The following is a 21,951-nucleotide window of genomic DNA, read 5'->3' as shown; positions in this document are numbered from 1 at the left end:
TAAATAACAAGCAGTTGAGAGCTGTCTGATGTAAGTGCTGGCAACGGAACTCCAGTCCTCTGCAACAAAAGTATGTGCTCTTAGCCACTGAGCCATCTCTTCAGCCCTACAAGTTCCTTACACACAAAAGAAATACACCACTCAACTATCTTTCCAAAATCTTCTCCGGAACTTCAGAAGGCCTAAAGGATAACATCATATACTTTGTTTCTTTCCTTCTTCTCCCACCCCCCCTTCCCCAGACAGGGTCTCTTTGTGTAGCCTTGGCTGTCCTGGACTCGCTTTGTAGACCAGGCTGGCCTCCAACTCACAGATCCACCTGCCTCTGCCTCCCCAGTGCTGAGATTAAAGGCGTGCGCCACCACGCCCGGCTCCTTCTTCTCTTAAAGACACCACCTGAGCTGATCTCAAATCCCTGTGCTTACAGTCCTTCCATCCTAGACTCCCAAATACTGGAAATGTTGGACACTTGACCCAGGCCCTAGCTCACAAATTATTCCTTTTCTTTTTCCTTTCATTACTCTTTCCCTCCTTCCTCCTCTTCTGTCTTAGTGATTAAACCTAGGGCTCATGCATGCTGGCAAACACTCTACCACTAACTTATATTCCAATCCCATTTTATATTTTAAGAAAGGGTTACAACAAGTTAACCAGATTGGCCCTGAACTCACTATGTAAACCAAGCAGGCCTCCTATCTCAGCCTCCAAGTAGCTGGGATTACAATGTATACCAATGCTTACTACCACTTACACAAATTAAAAGAATTATTAATTAAAAGAACTAACAACTGTATTATTTGCTCAATACAGTTGTGCTTAACCCTTAAAGATCTAGAATCAGCCAGTCAGTATTATCGCACACCTTTAATCTCAGCACTCAGGAGGCAGAGGCAGGTAGATCTCTGAGTTCAAGGCCAGCCTGGTTCTACATAGTAAGTTCCAGGACAGCAACGGCTACAAAGAAAACCCTACTCAAAAACCTAAAAAAGGAAGGAAGGAAGGAGTCTAAAATCATATTAACCAAGAACACAATAGAAGTGGTGGACTTACCATCAGAGGAGGGTGGCGTAGTCCCAAGTGGTGTGACTGGGGTCGCTGGAGTAGGGCTGACAGGGGTTGTCACCAGCCCCATTTCTGGATGGCTCTAAAAAAGGACACAGATGGGTAAGAAAACAGATCATGTAGCTCTCTTTAAGAATCCTCTATAACCATGCTTACTGGCTTTCCAGGGTCAAAAGTGAGGACCTGCACATAGTGCCCATGAATGCTTAATTACTACTGGTGCCTGCCAGGCTTCTAACAGCAAATACTGTGGGTTAATTTTCATTTTGAAATTTGGGTTCCATTGCACATGTTTTTCTGTACAGCCATATAAATTTAAAATAAATAAACAAACAAACAAATAAATAATTGATGTATGGGCTATTTTCATGACCATAGAATTTACAAATAGATGTAAGTAAACCAGGGGATGCTAAGAACCATTAAAAGAGGTATGCTGATGGCAGCCTTGCTGTTCCACACACACAAAAAAAAATGAGCCAGGCATGGTGGCACATACCTTTAATCCCAGCACTTGGGAGGCAGAGGCAGGCGGATCACTGTGAGTTCGAGGCCAACCTGGTCTACAAAGCTCAAAGCTAGTCCAGACAGCCAAGACTAACACAGAGAGACCCTGTCTGGGGGGGGCGGGGGCATGGCAGCAAGGAGAGCATATGAGCCAGCAAGATGGTTCAGAGGGTAATGGTACTTGCTGCCAAGGTAACGATCTGAATTTCATCCCCAGAACCAATATGGTAGAAGGATAGACCTAACTCCCAAAACTTATCCTCTGACCTCTACATGTACACACTATTTGGGGGGGTGGGGGGGAGCAGGTTCTCTGTGTAGTCTTGACTGTCCTAGACTCACTCTGCAGACCAGGCTGGCCTCAAACTCATGGAGATCCGCCCGCCCCTGCCTCCCAAGTGCTGGGATTAAAGGTGTGCGCCACCACTCCCCGGCCTTACGTGTATACACTTTAACACTCCCCCAACATATATGCACATGAAAGCATGTGTAAAATGTAAAAGCAGAGGTTTGAAAGATACCTAGTATGGACAGCACAGATGACGGCTGTGTCCTTGGTCTCCTCAGCAACATCAGCTGAAGGAAGGGAGCTCAGGAGCAGCCCCTTTAGAGCCCTTCGTTCTTCTACCCCTTTGCCAGCCCTTTATCTTTCTCACTTCCTCTAAGTCATTTATGGAATAGTAGATAAACTTTCTTACACTGTCTTATGAAATTAGTAAGAGTCCAAAGCAGCACATTGTTTCCAAACATAGCCTTACTTTTTGGTTAAAATTCTATGGGTAGACTACTTTAAAAGAAACATACACACCAGGCATGGTGTTTAGGAGGCAGAGACAGGTGGGTCTCCGAGTTCAAGGACAGCCAGTCAGGCCTACACAGTGAGATCCTGAACCACTAAAAAGTGGCAGAAAGGGGAGAAATGAAGAAAGAAACTTACACACATACTTTAAAAAGTGTACCATTAAAATAAAAGCACTTCAGTCTTTTAAGATAGTGTCCCTGGTCTATGGTCCTAGCTTGTTTTAGTCTCTTCCTGTACCTACCACTGAAGAGACCCCTTAAGCAGATGAACAAGTGTCTAATGTCTTCTTAGTTTCAATGTGTGTATACTATTGAACACATCCTAGTTAGAAAGCTTTTACTTTTTCTCTCTGGGAACTGCTAAGAGAACAGCATAAATGACTTGGCCTATAGTATCTCATTGTAACTCCATAAAGATTTATAAAAAAGACCGCCTAAGAGAAAAGTCCATTAACTCATGGAGCAAATAATTCCAGCAGATCCCAAAAGGTGAAATGCAGTGATCTCAACTCTCTCAGAGGGTAACGGCCTCAGTAAACCAGTCCAGCCATTACGTTCACATGCCCTGAGACTGCTTCAACACCAGTGAGGACAACACACAGCACAGGCAACTAACGCAACTCTGTTCCTACCACTGACTAATGCAAACCAGAGTTTAAATGGGCTTTTCAATAGAATGAATCTGTGTGAAACTCAAGGAAAGAGATAAAGATATATATAGCACAGAGAAAAGCATTTGCCTGATATGCACAGGGTTTTGGATTTGATCTATAACATCACAAAAAAATAAAAATAAGTAAAATGAAATTTGAAGGAGAGAGGGATTGGGGAGGGATGTGTCTCACTTTGCACTATGGATGGCCTGAAACTCAGACCAGGCTGTCCTTGAACTCAGAGATCCACCTGCCCAGTGCTAGTAGTAAGGATGCAGGCCACCATGCCCAGCCAGGACTGGGATGTTTAAAATAACCAACCTGAGCTAATACGGTGATGAAGTTTCGATTTAAATGGACAGCTTCATAAAGTGCCAGAAGAATGGCCTCGTTGGTTCTAAAGAAAAAGAAAACAAATCAGATTAGTTCTGTTTATTTGTTTGTTTTTGAGACAGGGTTTCTCTGTGTAGCCTTGGCTGTCCTGGACTCGCTTTGTAGACCAGGCTGGCCTCGAACTCACAGCGATCCACCTGCCTTTGCCTCCCGAGTGCTGGGATTAAAGGCTGCGCCACCACGCCCGGCCAGATTAGTTCTTAAAAGTAGAGAATGTAACACATTATAACCATCAAGAGCTTCTCCTTCTCAACCCCTCTACTGACCCTCTGGACATATGCAAATGCACACAGGTTGAGACCCTGAACCCCTAGAGCAGTTCTTCCCACTCCTGCCCAGCTGGGCCTGCTAGAGGCAGATATGCAGCCATCAGTCATTCCAGAGACAGAGCTAGCAATAGTGACCTGAACACTCAGGAGCCAGGAGTAGGACTGCTACAAGATGGCGGCCAGCAGGCTCTATACAGAGTTCTAGGCCAGAGGACTACACACAGCGAGATCATGTCTCAAAAACTTTTTTTTAAAGATAGAGTCTCACATTGCCCAGATTGGCCTCAAGCTCAGTACGTAGCAGAGGATGGTCGTGAACCTACGGCCCTCCACCCTCCATCCCAGGAGGATTGGGGCGACAGGCATACACCAGCCACATTCAGCTCATTTAATGTTGACGATCAAGCCACGGGCTTCATGCACGCTAAGCAAGAACTCTATCAGCCTTAGCTTCTAAAGCAGGGATCTCTAAGAATCCATTGCTGCTTAAGACCCAAGAAACACTTCGCAAATAATTTTTTTTTAAGTTTTAATCTGAAAAAAGGTTGACAAGAGGATACATTCTCTGCTCTCATATTCAGCAAGAGAGCTGGCCCTAAAATCCAAGTACTTACTGCACCGAGATTTTCTCATGGGCGTCTGCTATGAACATGCTGCCCACCTGTGGACAAAAGGAGAATCACAGATTTTACACAGCACAGCAGAGGCGCTCTGTGCCTACGAACTTCATCTGCGAAAAACCAGTGATTCAAGCAGCAAAGATCAAGGAACTCTGGACCATCAGTCACACACAAAAATCACCCCACTTTGAAAACTGCAAAAGACTTACAACTAAGAAATGAAACAATGAGATTCCTACTAAGCCATCTAGCCTTTCAGCGGGTAAGTTTAGAAACAATGCCAAGGTACCAGTCAACCTAAACATTCTAGTCGCTGCATGTTTCCTAAAAGCTGCTTATTTGGAGTCAAAAACTAACTCACAAAGCCCTTCAGGCTTGTCCTGATACCTCACAACTATAATCCCAAACTCAGAAGTTCAAGGTCAGTCTGGGCTACATAGGGAATGGGGGCCAACCTGAGGGACAGTGTCAAAATCTGTCTCAAAAGGAAATAAAACATTTTAAACTTGCTCAGCTATATGACAAGCTCAAGGCCAGCCCAGGCTTCATGAGGCTAGGCCTGCTACAGGAGCACTTCTTAGCTACTTTACTGGGTTCTTATATCTACCACCCTTCTCCATCTCGATCCCTCCCAACCCCCCAGCACTAGGTAGGCAAGAAAGAAGGTTAGGGGGGAAAGGGGCTTAGACCTCTTTAGACTACTTCCTGCTGACCAGGGGCACAGGGCTCCTAGGGACAAATTCCATCTCTGTCATCAGAATATCCAGCAATCCAGCCAAGCAACACTAGCAAGCACAGCAGCAGAGAGCAGCAGCCACCACAGGCCCTCTCAGGGCTCTCCCATTTATTCTCTCTGCAGAGTCCCCAGAATTAAACTATCTGAAGCTGGCAAAAATCACGTCCCTCCTAGAGCACAAGACAATCATTGTCAGCTGCTGTGGACAATCCGAAGCAGGGATTAAAACAAAAACATTCACATAACATAACTGGATTTTTAAAGAAACTAAAATTTTCACTAAGCCTACCTTTAAAAAAAATTGAAGCTGGCTGAGAACAATGTAATTGTGTCTAATTCATATAATCAAATATCAATATAAAATTTCTGCTTCCATACATAGCCTCTGAGACACTTAGTGATTAATGTCTCAGAGTTAAAGCATTTATAAGAAGAGTCTTTAAAAATCAGGCTTTAGGAGCTGGAGAGATGGCTCAGTGGTTAAGAGCGCTGCCTGCTCTTCCAAAGGTCCTGAGTTCAATTCTCAGCAACCACATGGTGGCTCACAACCATCTGTAATGTGATCTGATGCCCTCTTCTGGCCTGCAGGTGTACATGCAGGCAGAACACTGTATACATAATAATAAATAAATCTTTAAAAAAAAAAAAAATCAGGCTTTAAGAAGAAAAGGGGTAAGAATGTATAGGAACAAGGAGGAACTGCCCCAGTGGAAGAAACAGTTGTTTTGTGTAATAAACTTAAACTGTCTCAGCTCTAGGGCACTTGGACACTAAAGCCCCCAAAGATGGGTTCCAAATTTGTCTACATTTTAGCACCCACTAGATTTATTTATTCCCCCTCTTTTTCTTTTTATATACTTTTAAAAACTTATCTTTTTTAATCTGGGGCACACCTTTAATCCCAGCACTCGGGAGGCAGAGGCAGGTGGATCTCTCTGAGCTTGAGGCCAGCCTGGTCTACAAAGTGAGTCCAGGACAGCCAGGACTACACAGAGAAACCCTGTCTAGAAAAACAAAAAACAAAAAATTATCTTTTAAAATTTTATTTTATTGCTGGGCAGTGATAGAACACACCTTTAGTCCTAGCACTCAGGAGGCAGAGGTAGATCTCTGAGTTTGAGGACAGCCTGGTCTATAGCGAAAGCTCCAGGACAGCCAGGGCTACACAGAAAAACCCCATGTCAAAAAATTTTTTTTTATTTTATGTGTATGGATGTTTTGGCTGTGCACCATATGTGTGCAGTGCTCATTGAGGCCAAAAAGTGAGGTGAGATGTCCTGGAAATAAGTAGATAGTTGTTAACACAGTTGTGAACGGACATGTGGGTGCTAGGAATTGAACCTGGGTTCTCTCAAAAGCAGCCAATGCTCTGAGCTGCTGAGCCATCTCTGTAGCCCTCTCTTTTGTATTTTTGAGAAGGGACTCAGGGATTGAGAAGGTCGTAAATCACTGATGCTTTGCCTCAGCCGTCAACTGCTGAGATTACAGGTATATGTCCCTTTTTTTTTTTTTTAAGATTTATTTATTATGTATACAGTATGCACCAGATCACATTATAGGTGGTTGTGAGCCACCATGTGGTTGCTGGGAATTGAACTCAGGACCTCTGGAAGAGTAGAGTAGTCAGTGCTCTTAACCGCTGGGCCATCTCTCCAGCCCCATATGTCCCTTTTTAGATTCCTCTGTCATTGTGCTTGACTAGCAGCCCCAAAGCTCAGGTTTACTCCTCAGCACCGTATAAACAGAGCATGGTAGTGGAAATGCCTCATCAAGCCACTAGGAATCATGTGGCCACAGAAGACACCAGGGAGGACCCATCTATACCGTCCTATTATGTGTTCTACAGAGTCAATGGAGCCAACTCATTCTTGAAATGGAGTCTTGACTATGCTGCTCAAGTTGGTCTTGAATAGGTAGGCTCACGTAATCCTCCTCATTTTACCAAGCAGGTGGGACTGCAAGGCAATTGTTGTGTCAGTTTCAGTTCTGTTGTTTTGTTTGTTTGTTTGTTTGTTTGTTTGAGACAGAGTTTCTCTACATAGCTCTGACTAGCCTCGAATTCACTGTATTCACCAAGCTGGCCTAAAATTCACAGAGATCTGCCTGCCTCAGCAATAGTCTACATTAATGTGTAACTTTTCTTTCTTTTTCTGTTTGGTTTGGTTTGGTTGTTGTTGTTGCTTTCAAACAGGGTCTCATTATGTAGCTGTGACTTGGGACTCACAGAGATCCTTCTGCCTCCGCCTCCCAAGTGTTGGAATTAAACTTGTACACCGTCATGCCAGCTTCTTTCTTTGTTTGGAAATCAGATTGCTTTATGTAACCCAAGCTATTCAGAGTGTGTGTGTGTGTGTGTGTGTGTGTGTGTGTGTGTGTGTGTGTGTGTGTGTGTGTGTGTGTATGTGTGTGTCTTTCTCTCTCTCTCTCCTTTTGTTTTTTGGAAACAGGGTTTCTCTGTGTAGCCTGGCTGTCCTGAACTGGCTTTGTAGACCAGGCTGGCCTCATCTCACAGAAATCCACCTGCCTCTGCCTCGCTGAGTGCTGGGATTACAGGTGTGTACCACCATGCCCAGCCATCCAAACTATTCTTAAACTCCTAATTTTCCTGCCTCAGCCTTCCCAATGATGGGATTACATAGCCACTAAGCTCAGTCATACTTTTCTTTGCTAACTAATCAGGGGGGAATATCAGACCCAGAAAAATCAAAGCTCCCATCTACCCTATTTAACCTAGTTTTGGAACTTACTAAAAATGCTATGGTTCTAGTGAGGGTATGGCAGCCCACAACTGTAACCTCAGTGTTTGAAAGATTAGGGCAGGGCTGTCATGAGTGCCAAGCCAGCCTTAGCTACAGACTAAGATTCTAGCTCCAAAAAGTAAATAAATTAAGTAAGTAAATAAATCAAGGAAATACACATCCAAATAAAACCTAATGTGTTCTCTGCTCCTAACACCATTACCTCAAAGATACCTGAATGCCTGAGCCCAGATTTGCCCACCCTTTAAGGCTTCCTGTACTTCTCAGTGGGAGGGGGAAAAACACATGCAGAACTTACCATATTTGTTAAAGCAGAAAAAAAACCACTCTGATGCTCTTCTTCCTTGTCTTTATACTGCCTAAAAAGAAAACTAAATTAAGCCTCAGGACTTTTTTTTTACCAAGTATATATTCAACCCTGACATTCTAGGTAATGAGGGCAGAGTACTCTTAGAATGTCTGACTCCAGAAAACTAAATGATGACGCTCTAGCCACGGCAGCTCCCCCGCAGGCTGGGAGGCACCCATCTGCTCTTGAGGTACTGTGTACCAAAATGCCTGGCTACTTTGGGAGAGACTTCGAAAGCAAGCTGCACAAGTGTGAAACTCTCTAGCATATGGCTGATCCAGTTATTTCCCAAACAGATGATTACTTGAAAAGTATGGCAGTGAAAATTCTTTCAGGCTGTGACAGTGAAAACCTTGTTTGTGTTTGAAGTAGGAAGAAAGTTGAAGAGCTAAAATATTTGTGGAGATGGGACACACTTGAAGTTTTAAAACCCAAGTGAATGTGAGGAAAGTCTGAGGAGAAGCAAGAAAGATCCTGGCTGGCCTGCTGGGGGCTGGTCTGCTGCTCTGTACTAAATTCTGGGCCCAAGATCTGGTTGCAGTCCAGATATTGCCACACTGATCAATGTTGTGTAAACTTCCCTCCCCAGTTATTTGTGATTGGCTAATAAAGAAGCTGGACAGTCAATTCTGGGCAAAGGAGATAGGTAGGCGGAGCTTCCATCCCAGTCTTGGGGAAAGGGGAAGAAAGTACATGTCCTGATGGAGCAGAAACAGGCCAGACAGGATCAATAAGGCAAAAAACTTGGGGCACATGGCTTGCAAATAGTGAGACTAGCATAGAGGGTTACTTAAATGCATGGCTGCCTAGTTATGGAGCCTAAAGCTTATTGATAAATCCAATAGTTCTCTGTGCCATTTACTTAGGAGCTAGAATGGGTGATTAGAAGCCCTCCAACATGTAAATCATCTACTACGCAGGCCCTTAGTAGGATTACAGTTATCTCTGGTTTCTATTCATAGAACACCAAATCCGTCCCTATCCATGGGATGAAGAGACACCAAGGCCTCTGGGAAGTGGAGTCAATAATGAAAGAAAAAGAAATGGTTCATGATTGTAGTTTGGTAACAGAGGTTACTCTTAGCTTGCACAAGGCCCTGGGTTCAACCCCAGGGGATGGAAGGAGGTAGGGACTATATGCACATCTGACGCTTTCCCTCTTTATTCCTCTAAGAATGGGGGGGGGGGGCACTGTAGAGATGGCTGCTCTTCCAAAGAACCTGAGTTCAATTCCTAGCAACCACATGGCAGCTCACAACTGTCTGTAATTCCAGTTCCGGTGGATCTGACGCAGATCATACAAGCATACATGCAGACAAAATACAAATGCACATAAAATAAGAATAAATAATCATGTAAAAAAAGAATCTTAGCCAGGCAGTGGTGCCACACACCTTTAATCCCTGAATTTCGCATTTAGGAGGTATAGGTATAGGCAGAAGATCTGTGAGTTTGAGACCAGCCTAGTCTACAGAGCGAATTCTAAGACAGCCAGAGTTACACAGAGAAACCCTGTCTCAAAAATCAAAAAAAAAAAAAAAACCAAAACCAAAACAAAATAAAAAGAGAATTTTAAAGTGGTGCCTCAAGGCTTTCTTACATGGAAAATGGTATTTACATGATACTGGGTAAAGGGGAAAACCTGCTTTGTATCTATAAAGTTAGTAAAATGCTCTATAACAAAATACCAAAGGCTAGCCTGGTGTGCGCCTGTAATCAATCCCAGCACTTGGTGAGGCAGAGGCAGGCATATCTCTGAGAGTTCAAAGCCAGCCTAGTTATATCTCTGAGTTCAAGGCCTACCTGGTCTACAAAGTGATAAGGGCTACACAGAGAAACCCTGACTCGGAGAAAAAAGAAAATAGAAAAAGAGCAAAGGCTGAAAAAGAAAGTGCCTAATTGAAACTAAAGGTGTCATCAACTTGTCTGCTCTTCCCTGGTGTTAGAAAAGAGCCCTTCAGATACCATCAAGCTGAGCCAGAGCAAACACGTCTGCACGCAGCCAGACCTCTAACTATTCTTTTGGGATAGGTTAGAAATGTTTACCTAAGAATTCTAACAAACTTCTTTCCTACTCACCCAGTTCAAGTGAAAATTAGCCTTTTTCCATCTGTAGTCTGTAAACTTACCTGTTATACTCAGATAAAGCCTGAGTGATCACAAGCCCCATTCCCTGGAAGAGAAAACACAACACAGCTGAAATAAGCAAGGAGCTTTTAAGTGTTGGCTGCATTGCTACAGCTCAGCCAGGCAAAACATCAAAGCCCTAGAGTCTATACCCAAGAAGTTCTGCCTGAAAGCTCTCAATAAGGACAAAAATTCTTAGTAGAATTTTGTTTATTTCATCAAAGCAACAAAAATACTGAACCAAGGTGGGTGGGGGCAGCAGCCACTTTGGAAAGATCGTCTGTGTGATTATTTTGCGTGAGGTTCCCACATACCATTAAAACTTAGTAACAAGAGGCAATGCAGACCAGTCTAGTTACTGCTGAGTTCACTGGGGTCATTTTCACTTCTGAAAAGACAACTAAGAGAGAAGATTCAAACAAAAAGACCATATATAGATCCCAAACTGCCAGAACAAAAGCAATTGTGAGTCGGGAGTAAATGAACATGAATATAGGAAAGCCGCTCGGGCCACAAGGAAACAGGAAAAGGGCCGGTGAGATAGCTCAGTGGATAAACACTATAGCTGCCAACCCTGAGGACCCCTGGAGTGAAAGAAAACTGACTCCTGCAAGTTAACTTTTGACATCTGTGTGTGTATACATACCACACGTGTCATGTATGTTTGGCATGTGTCACACACACACATTAAATAAAATGTAATTTAAAAATTTGTTTTGAGACAAGCCTCACTACAAAACTGGCTGTCCTAGAAATTACTATATAGACCAGGAAAAAAAAAATAGAGAGAGAGAGAGATAGACCAGGCTGGCCATGAACGCAGAGCTCTGCCTGCCTTTGCCTTCCAAGTGCTAGGATTAAAGGAGTGTGGCACCATGCCAAGCACAATTTTAAAGATATAAAGAAAACATGAAGGAAAAGGAAAGAAGCATGAAGTAAATATTAAAATGAAAGTCCAGTTTTCTCCAGAACCTGTAAAGCATATCATAAAGATCTATTAACGTCACAAGGATAAGTCATGCACATAGTTTTTTCTAAGGGAAATTAAAAAAAAAAAAAAAAAAAAAAAAGACAGGAGAAAAAGGAAGCAAAGCCAAACACCTGGTCACCTTTTCCCCTATATCCAGAAAGGAGATGTTATTTGGCAAAATGTTAAGGGCACATATAACAGACATATATCACCCTTCATGTTTTAGCCTCCCCAAGTCCAGCTATAAGTTGTATCAAACTGGTTCTTTAAGAAGGAATTGCAGGGCTAGAGAGACAGCATGGCAGTAAAGAGCCCTTGCTACTCTTGCAAACACCCAAGTTTAGCTCCCAGCACCCACATGGAGGCTCACAACCATCTGTAACTCCAGTTCCAGGGAATCTGGTACCTTCTTCTGGTCTTTTCAGGCACCAGGCAAAGCACATGGTTGTCCATGACCCACACTGGCAATCCCAGCACTGAAGAGGCAGGAGCAGAAGGACCAGGAGTCTAAGGCCAGCCTGGGCTACGTAGTGAGACTGTCTCCAAAACCAAAAACCAATCATAATAAAGCACTTGCTTTCTGGGATTCAATTTTTATTTATTTTGTTGTTGTTGTTGTTGTTGTTGTTATTGTAGAACTAGAAATTGAATCCAAAACCAGTATGTTAAATCCCCAGCCCTTTTTCTTTTCTTTTGAGACAAGGTCACACTAAGTACCACAGGATGGCCTTAAGCTTGCACTTTCTCTACCAGTTTCTATTACTAGCACCACTACTACTACTAGGTCCATTACTGACCCAGATTCTCTCTCCTTAATGTACACTGAAAATAAGGCCTCTGCATGCAAGTAAGACATTACCAAAACATCCAGAACCCAGATACTCACATTCAGCGTAGCCTCATCATCCACAATAGACAGCTTCACAATGTAGGGATTCACAGACTATTAGGCAAGAGGAAAGAGTGAAGGTAAGTATGACCAAGTTAAGAATGCTGCTGGCTAATTAGACAGTAATAACAAAGATGCTCTGTAAGCCCTCTTTCCGTGGTGATGCTCCCAATACCCAAACCCGAAGCACCCTGCCTGCTGACAGCCCCAGTTCCAGGGAATCTCACAGCCCACCCAGGCATTTGTCAAGTGTGCACGCTGTGTATACATGCAGACACACAATTGTCAATTCTATTCTACCTGCGTTTTCCTCTGGGATGAATTAGCTCATGTTTATGTTCATCTACCTCTCCTATTTTTTTCTTTCTTGCTTCTAAAAAGTAAATTCTCTGAAAATGCAATCTGTCCTATCCTACTGAATCCACAGGGATAGCTGTCCTTTGGGAGAAATAAAAACCTCTTTCCCTTAAGACGCATACTTGTAAAGATGCTAACTTACATTCTCCTCCCAAAGGCTCCCTAACCGTTTCAAAACTACACACAAGGGCTGATTCACCCACCCGGAAAACAAAGGCACCTCAGGGCTAGGAAGTGGCAGCTGCTTAACAGCCAGAGAGGCCATTTATGGAGATCTCATATCCAAATAACACTGCAGGGGTACTGAAGGAAGGATGTTATTACCCAAGCAACAATCTGGTCAGGACACTGGGATTTAATGGTTGTCCCATCACTTACAGCACTGGAAGATTACTTGACTTTTCCCAGACCCAGTCTCAGCTGGGTACATATTTAAACTCATTAAAGATCTGATTATTTCTTAAAAGTGGTATGAGAGCCAATGACCTGCTGACCTTAAAAACATCCCACCCACAGGATGTGAGCAAAGTTCTCCTAAGGCTCAAGCAGCTACCAAGAAAACTCATTATTAAGAAATCTGAAACTGGGCTGGAGAGATGGCTCAGAGGTTAAGAGCACCACCTGTTCTTCCAAAGGTCCTGAGTTCAATTCCCAGCAACCACATGGTGGTTCACAACCATCTATAATGTGATCTGATGCCCTCTTCTGGACTGCAGGTGTACATGCAGGCAGGACACTGTATACATAATAATAAATAATAAGTCTTTAAAAAAAAAAAAAGAAATCTGAAACTGAAAAGCTAATCCCCCAAATAGACCTCATATTTAATCAAGTTTCAAAGCATATCTTTCACATGTCAAGTAGAAACAGAAAAAGAAAGTTTTGTTTTCATAACAACCCAAATGTTACATTTTACAGTACACTACAGACTTTCGTGCAAGGTCCAATGTACGTGGATCCTTGGAAAAGAAAAGTTAGCACTTGGCTACAGATGTCACCATGTTGACAGTAACATTAGTAAAAACAAAGCTTCTTTTCTTTTCGAGGCAGGGACTCACTATATATCCTTGTTCTACAGACCAAGGTGGCATCTAACTCTCAGAGATCCGCCTGCCTCTGCCTCCTCAGAGTGGGAAGTAAAAAAGAACTGTCCGTCACTGTCAGCCACCCCACACTGTCTTGACATTATTTCTGCACGTACTAGTCACTCCTCTTTCCCAAAGAACACTGTGAGGTGACAGCAAAGACCCTGGGCCCCAGGACCAGCATGCAAGGCGCACGCGCTAATTGCCCTTACTAGGTATGACACGTACACAACGACCTAATTTCATCTTCAGCCTCCTGCCCCTGGAGCTGTGGGGCGTCTGACACACTGGCAGCTCTGTTACTCTGCTCTATGATATTATTACCATAGTCAGAGAAGTTGTGCATCTTTTTAATTTGTGTGTATGTAAGCACATAAAGCCCAGAGGCCAACCTCTGCTGTCATTCCTCAAAAGCCATCCACCTGCCTTTTGACTGGGCTTCTCACTGGGACCTACGACTTGAGGCCAACTAGGCTAAGCTGCAGCATCCAGCAAGCCCCGAGGATCTTCCTGCCTCCACCATTCCACACTGAGATTACAAGTGTGGCTACCACGCCACCATCTTAGCACAGTGCTGTGAACTGCCATCAGATCCATAAAGTTTATGCAAAAGTGCTTCACCAACTGGACCATCTCCTCAGCCCAGAAAAGTTCTTTAGGAAAAGAGGGTAAGACTGGAGAAATGGCCCAGGGGTTAAGAGCACTGACTGCTCTTCCAGAGGTCCTAAGTTCAATTCCTAGCAACCACATGATGACTCACAACCATCATAATGTGATCTGATGCTCTCTTCTTGCCTGCAGATATACATGCAGGCAGAGCACTGTATATATAATAAATACATAAATAAATACATAAATAAATAAATAAATAAAATTTTAAATTTAAGAAAACAAAGCCTCAGGGCAGCAGATGGGTTTTCAATCACTACATCTCAGAAGGGCTGGGCAGTCTGGAAGCCAGGATCATAATCCTATAAGAATCCTTTTCTCCTAAATACTAATTGCCCCTGACACTACATACCTAGCCGACTGGTCTTTTTGAAACAGGAGCAATCTACTTTTCATCCACAAAACAGTACTATAAACTCACCAAGAAGTCAACCACTGAGTATACTTGGAGTTCCTTTTTGGGGTCCTAGCTTTCTAAGTATCCCCCATCACTTTTCATTGTCTCTAAAACAGAATGCACTATTAAAATGAATAATAATTGTACATGATACCCTTTCCTTATTTCTTTTTGGTTTGTCTTTATTTATTTTGGTGTTTGTTTGTTTGTTTGTTTTTCCTTTCAGGACACAGTTTCTTTGCATTAGCCCTGGATGCTGTCCTGGAACTTGCTCTGAGGACCGGGTTAGAACTTAGAAGGTTCTAACACCCAGCTCTTCCCTTATTTCTTTTGTTTTGTTTGTTTGAGACAGGGTTTCTCTGTGTAGCGTTGGCTGTCCTAGACTCACTTTGTAGACCAGGCTGGCCTCGAACTCAAGCAATCCACCTGCCTCTGCCTCTCAAGTGCTGGGATTAAAGGCGTGTGCCATCATGCCTGGCCACCTTATTTCTTGTCTGCCTTCTCTAGTTTTAGCTGGGTAACTAGTCTCTGATACCTTTACCCCTTTCTAGAAAGCATAACAACCTGCCTTACTGGTCACGGGCTTGACTACTGCAGTAGCTAAAATAGTCTCCTAGCACACCTTCTCCTACTGACTTGCATAAAATTTCACTGGCTTTTAATTTTTGCTATGTTCACATGAAATTCCTTACACTCGTTTCAAAATCTTCATGTTCCACTGTAATCTGGCGTCTTTAATGGCATCTGGTGAGTGACTCAGACCCAAAAGTGCAAGTCCCAGGGAAATTACGCCCATTGGCTTGCCCTTCCAGGTGTGTTCATTCTTGCAAAAGTTCTGACAAAACAAAGCTTCATACTCTAGAAATAGGATTTTCTCCAGCCACTGGCTGTGTCCCATTTTTCAGGCTGACATTTCAGAGCTCTACTGAGCAAATTGGGGTTCAGTTTGCACTTAGGGATGCCAAGCCATGCCTCAGAATGGCTGTATCCACAATATTATGAAATACTCAACACTGATGATAGCATGCTCCTGTCACATAGAACTCAACTTCTTAAGTTCCTCAGCTATTTTTCTTGTTGTTGTAATAAGTCCCCGGGAGCTTTTACACATGACAGAGACCATAATGGCTACCTCACCAGCCCCTCCAGATTGCCAGTAAAAACAGGTACTGGTGATACGTTCCCTTCTTATTTGTAGATCAGTATTCTTCCAAGACACTAAAAGTGGCCAGCTCTGGTGTTTCTAGCTCATCAACACTGTTCCCCATGCTCTGGACCCTACTGGGTATTCCCCTCTCACAGCTGTTCCTTGTCATAATGAGGAACCCATTTCACTCTATCTGAATAAAATCACTTAGCGATGCAGGTAAGGGGGTACAGGTCTACGGGTGGGTGGGGGAGGCTGAGGCAGGCAGATTCCTGAAAGCTAGAGGCCAGGTCAGGCCATGCAGCAAGTACAAGGACAGGCAGGCACGCAGCCTAAATAACAAAGTCCTGTCTCAAAAGGGGAATGGAGTTGGGGGGAGAGAGGACCCCTAAGAGCAAAAGCTCAGGAAAGAAAAATAAAACTAAAAACCCCTGGGTATGGTGGCACACTTATAATCCCAAACACTTGAGACACTGAGACATGGCTCACCATGAATTTGAGGCCAGCCTGGGCTCTAGAGAGGAACTCTATTGAAGAGAGGGCGAGATCACGGGAAAGAGAGAAGGAAGAAATGTGGGGAGGGGGGACAGAGGCGGGAGAGAGGGAGAGAGAGAGAGAGAGAGAGAGAGAGAGAGAGAGAGAGAGAGAGTGTGTGTCTGTGTGTGTGTGTGTGTGTGCGCACTAGTATAGTAGACTACTTTAAGGAAATAATAAATATGAAACCCAGTCTTGCTAGAAACACAGAACTGAGTCGGGGATGGGTAGGGAGGATTTGCAAAGGCAGGAGGATCACCCATGAGTTCCAGACCAGCATACTAAGTTCTAAGTTAGTCAGAGCTACTTAGCAAGACTCTGCTTTAAAAAAAAAAAATTGCAGGGGCCAGGGTGCCCTGGAGAGATGGCTGAGAGCCCTGGCTGCTCTTCCAGAGGTCCCAGGTTCAATCCCAACACCCACATGGCAGCTCACAACTGTCTCTAACTACTGTTCCAGAAGATCTGACACCCTCATACACACATAAACGCAAGCAAAACACCAATGAGCATAAAATAAAAAACATATATTGGGGCTAGAGAAAAGGCTTGGTGATTAAAAGCATTTGCTGTTCTTACAGAGGACCCACCCTGTTTTAGTTCTCAACATCTATGTCATGCCAGACAACTCAAGCACAACTACCAGGTAACTCCAGATCCAGGGGAATCCAATGCCCTCTTCTAACCTGTTGGGGTAACTGCAAGCACATGGTGCATACACATGCCATCAGTCACATACACATACAAGTAATATAAATAAACTTGCAAAGCAAATGCAGGCCTATGATTTCTAATACTAGTTAATATCCTACATGGAAATTGGTTTTGTTTTGCTGTATTTGTTTGTTTCAAGACAGGGTGTTACTTTGTACCCCGAGCTAGCCCAGAACTCATGTAGCACAAGCTGCCCCTAAATTTATAGCAAGCCTCCTGTCTCAGCCTGTTAGGTGCTGAGACTACAGGCATCAGCGACTTTACATACATCAGTTAGGGACCTTTTAAAAAGTAAATGATCAAGCCGGGTGTAGCAGTGCACGCCTTTAATCCCAGCACTCGGGAGGCAGAGGCAGGCAGGTGGCTTGAGGCCAGCCTGGTCTACAAAGCAAGTCCAGGACAGTCAAGGCTACACAGAGAAACCCTGTCTTGAAAAAACCAAAAAGAAGGAGAAGGAGGAGGAGGAGGAGGAAAAGGAGGAGGAGGAGGAGAAGATGATGACGATGAGGAGGAGGAGGAAGTAGTAATAGCAGTAGTAGTAGTAGCAGCAGCAGCAGCAGCAGCAGCAGTAAATGATCAGGCCTCTACCACAAACTCTGATTCAGTGTGAAGTAACTTAGGGGGCTGGGCATGGTATTGCTTTAATCCTAGCACACAAGAGAGAAAGGTAGATCTACTGAGTTCCAGGCTAGCCAGGGATATACAGTAAGACTGTCTCAAAAACAAAATGAGCAAACAAAACTTCCTAGGTTAAAGCTGGCCATGGTGCTACATGCCCATAATACCAACACTCAGGAGGTAGAGACAAAAGGATCAGAAGTCAAGTCATCCTGGGGAGGGGGTGCGTAGAGACATGGCTCAGCAGTTAAGAACACAGACTGCTCCTCCAGAAGATGTGGATTCAATTCCACCACCCACCCACATGGCAGCTCACAGCTGTCTAGAACTCTAATTCACAGAGCTCTGATGCCCTCTTCTGGCCTTCATGGGCACCAGGCACATACATATATGGTACAGACATACATGCAGACAAAATACCCACACACATAAAATAAATATAAACAAAACTTCTTCTTTAAGAGAAGAAAAAGAAAAATACAGTTTACCAAGAACATGTCTCAGCCCAGCATGGTGGCACACTCATTTAATCCCAGCACTTGGAGAGGCAGAGGCAGACAGATCTCTGAGTTCCAGGCCAGCCTGGTCTACAGAGTAAGTCCAGGACAACCAAGGCTACACAGAGAGACCCTGTCTCAAACAAACAAACAAACAAACAAACAAAAACCAAAAGGGGGGGGGCCTGGAGAGATGGCTCAGAAGTTAGCACTGTCTGCTCTTCTAGAGGTCCTGAGCTCAATTCCCAGCAACCACATCATGAGATCTGGCACCCTCCTCTGGCGTGCAGGTGTACATGCAGGGAGAGATCTGTATACAAATAAATAAATAAATCTTAAAAAAAAAAAAAAAAAAGCCGCCGGTGGCGGCGGCGGCGGGCGGCACACGCCTTTAATCCCAGCATTCAGGAGGCAGAGACAAGCGGATCGCTGTGAGTTCGAGGACAGCCTGGTCTACAAAGCAAGTCTAGCACAGCCAAGGCTACACAGAAAAACCCTGTCTTGAAAAACCAAAACAAACAAACAAAACAAAACAAAAAAAAGGAACATGTCTCAAAAAGTAAGCAATCTTTTAAAAATGTCTGTATCCAGCACAATTGTAGAAAATATAAACTGCACACTAGGGGCCCACCTACCTCATATTTTCTGTAGTTTACCAGCAAAGCCAAGAGGACAACAGCATCATACCCATGCTCTCTACGACTTGGGGGATGGGACAGTATCTGCAACAAGAGGCAGAGTGTTTAACTCCTACGTGCTAAGTCCTACCTCCTGGGAAGACAGACTAAAAATATTAAGTGATGGTCTATCTAAAAGAGAAAGGTCATCAGAAAGTTGACCTACCTGTAAAATTGCTTCAAATATACTGTTGATCATTACATACTCCAGGATAGTGTTCTGACTGATGTTGTCTGTAACCTAAAGGAAATGAACAGCTTTTGAAGGCCTGTAGCAAGGCACCTGACATCTCACGTGGCTCTCCTACTCTAGCATCTCAATGAAACAGAAAGGTTAAAGCAAATAGCAGACAAAAATAATCCCAAGAATCAGAATCCCAAGAACCATTTTTCAGCCAACGAAAAGGAAAAGTCAGACAATCCAAATGATAGTAGTTCTCCGAGAATGACGTTCTAACCTGATAAGTCTCAACTAGGGAGATGGCTCGGCAGGTTGAAGCACTGGCCACCAAGCCTGATAACCTGAGCTCCACCCAGGACCACACGGTGGAAGGACAGAACTAGTTCCTGAAAGTTGTGACCAACATGGCTGTCTGTGTGGGGAAGGGGGACACATAAAATAAAAGTAACTTTTTAAATTTTAAGTAAAAAAAAAAAATAAAGTGATGAATATGTATTTATGATGATAAATATAAAGCGATAAATATCATGTAGCTAAAAATGCCAGCAGATGCTCCAGAGATTAACTCACAAAAAACAAACCTTGGGGGCTGTAGAAATGGCTCAGTGACTCCGAGCACTGTTTGCTCTTCCAAAGGTCCTGAGCAAAATGCCCAGCAACCACATGGTGGCTCACAGCCATCTATACTAGGACTTGATACCCTCTTGTGGTATGGAGGTGTACGTACAGATAGAGCACTTGTATATAAGAATAAATAAACATTAAAAATAAAAGCAAAAGCAAAGAACAAAACTCCATACATCTAACTTTCTTTTATAAGTTCAAACAAAAAAAGGAATGATACAATACCCCAGTAGAGAATTTCTCTTTTACATTTGAGAGGAAATATTCCACTAGTCTTTTTTTTTCCAATTTTTTTAAATTAATTTATTCTTGTTACATCTCAATTGCTATCCCATCCCTTGTATCCTCCCATTCTTCCCTCCCTCCCATTTTCCCCTTACTCCCCTCCCCTATGACTGTGACTGAGGGGGACCTCCTCCCCCTGGATATGCTCATAGGGTATCAAGTCTTTTCTTGGTTATTCCACTAGTCTTGACTCTGCTATAATTAATACCTTTGACAAACATACAGGAGGTCACTTACAGTCACTAAGCAAAGAAGTAGTTTCAGGCATAGACTCTTCAGACTTTCAGAACCTTCTGCACAAAGCAATGAATCCAAGCTCTCCATCAAGTTCTGGGAAAAAGAACCATTAAACATTAGTGCACACCAAGTAACACATGCCTCATATTTACCCAGTACATGTTATGTTATAAAGGATAAAGTGAATAACAGGATCAACTGTACCATCTCCCTAGTCCAGGCCTTGCAAGATCAAAGGAAAAGACTTCAAAGTCTAGCTACTTGGGGGAAAATGTTTACTGCAGAGAACAGTAAAGAATTCACTCTTGGCTGGGTATGATGGCGCAGGCCTTTAATCCCAGCACTCAGGAGGCAGAGGCAGGCAGATCTCTGTGAGTTCGAGGCCAGCCTGGTCTACAAAGTAAGTCCAGGACAGCCAGGACTAACACAGAAAGACCCTGTCTCAAAAAAACGAAAATAAATAAATAAATAAATATTCACTCTTGTACTGCACGAATGCTTGAAGCTTTGTACAAATAAACTTTAAGGTAAGAACAATGAAGCAATCTGAAAAAGAGAAACCTAATGGTTTAATGGCCATACATGAATTTTATTACTTGTTACAGAAAGTGCATCATGTCAGCACACTGAACCAGTGACAGATACAATGTCAGTTCACTAGTGAGCACCAATGGCCATATGAGCAACCAAAGAAAGCTAGCTGATTGACAATGTGACTGAAATTTGATGCTTGCACTAAAAAAAAAAAAAAACTTTTAGACATAAAACCTTCACACTATGATAAAGGGACAAAGAAAAATATTCTACATTAAATAAAAGAAAAGAATTCAAGGCTAGAGAAATGCCTCAGTGATTCAGAGCACTTGCTCTTTCAGAAAACCTGGGTTTTTGGTTCCCAGCAAGCACATGGTAGTCCAAAGCCAGCTATAACTTCAGTTCCAGGGGATGCAACACCCTCTTCTGGACTCTGAGGGCAACAGGTATGCACATGGTGTGTATATATGCATGCAGGCAGAAAAGAGCTCATACACATCACACACACACACACACACACACACACACACACACACTCTCTCTCTCTCTCTCTCTCTCTCTCTCTCTCTCTCTCTCTCTCTCTCAAGGTACATCAGATAGACTTTAAAATGCTCAAAGGTACATGAGGAAGGCCTGGGAATGTGCTTGTTGCCAGAAGCTTGCCTAGCTTTCACAAGGCCCTGGGTTCAATCCAGGCATATATCTATAATCCCAGAACTCAGAAGAATCATAATTTTTCTTTTGGGAGCAATTAAAGCTGGCTTTTAAATTAATAGTGATGATATTTATTCAATTTAAGAATCAACTATATAATTTGTGAATTATGAAAGTATTAATAATAGTAGTAAATAAGTAAATAATAAAAATAGTGTCTTTTTTTGTGTGTGCCTTTTTTTTAAAGATTTATTTATTATGTGTACCGTGTACATTAAATCACATTATAGATGGTTGTGATAGTGTCTTTTTTTTTTAAGATTTATTATTTATTATGTGTACAGCATTCTGCCTGCGGGCCAGAAGAGATGGTTATGAGCCAATATGTGGTTGCTGGGAATTAAACTCATGACCTTTGGAAGAGCAGTCAGTGCTCTAACCTCTGAGCCATCTCTCCAGCCCCAAAAGATAGTGTCTTAAGAGTTATTGTCAGCCGGGCGTGGTGGCACACGCCTTTAATCCCAGCACTCGGGAGGCAGAGGCAGGCGGATTGCTGTGAGTTCGAGGCCAGCCTGGTCTACAAAGCGAGTCCAGGACAGCCAAGGCTAC

At 43.2% G+C, this 21,951-nt stretch overlaps 1 protein-coding gene across 2 annotated transcripts in view; it reads right to left on the bottom strand.

The window, feature by feature from the left end:
* Positions 1–21,951, bottom strand: part of ARMH3 (armadillo like helical domain containing 3) — a 187,722-nt gene that overhangs the window by 139,988 nt on the left and 25,783 nt on the right. For both annotated transcript variants that reach the window (XM_084773443.1, XM_084773444.1), the window contains exons 6-14: positions 20,155–20,247; positions 18,994–19,068; positions 18,786–18,872; positions 12,133–12,189; positions 10,279–10,322; positions 8,099–8,159; positions 4,300–4,346; positions 3,345–3,420; positions 1,051–1,144 (exon numbers count right to left, since the gene is read on the bottom strand). In XM_084773443.1, coding sequence (XP_084629569.1) covers positions 1,051–1,144; positions 3,345–3,420; positions 4,300–4,346; positions 8,099–8,159; positions 10,279–10,322; positions 12,133–12,189; positions 18,786–18,872; positions 18,994–19,068; positions 20,155–20,247 — 634 coding nt within the window. The remainder of the gene's footprint in view (positions 1–1,050; positions 1,145–3,344; positions 3,421–4,299; positions 4,347–8,098; positions 8,160–10,278; positions 10,323–12,132; positions 12,190–18,785; positions 18,873–18,993; positions 19,069–20,154; positions 20,248–21,951) is intronic.

Source organism: Acomys minous (genome assembly GCF_964271855.1).
Source record: "Acomys minous genome assembly, chromosome: 2".
NCBI lineage: Eukaryota > Metazoa > Chordata > Mammalia > Rodentia > Muridae > Acomys > Acomys minous.
This window is presented reverse-complemented; position numbering and strand designations above follow the sequence as displayed.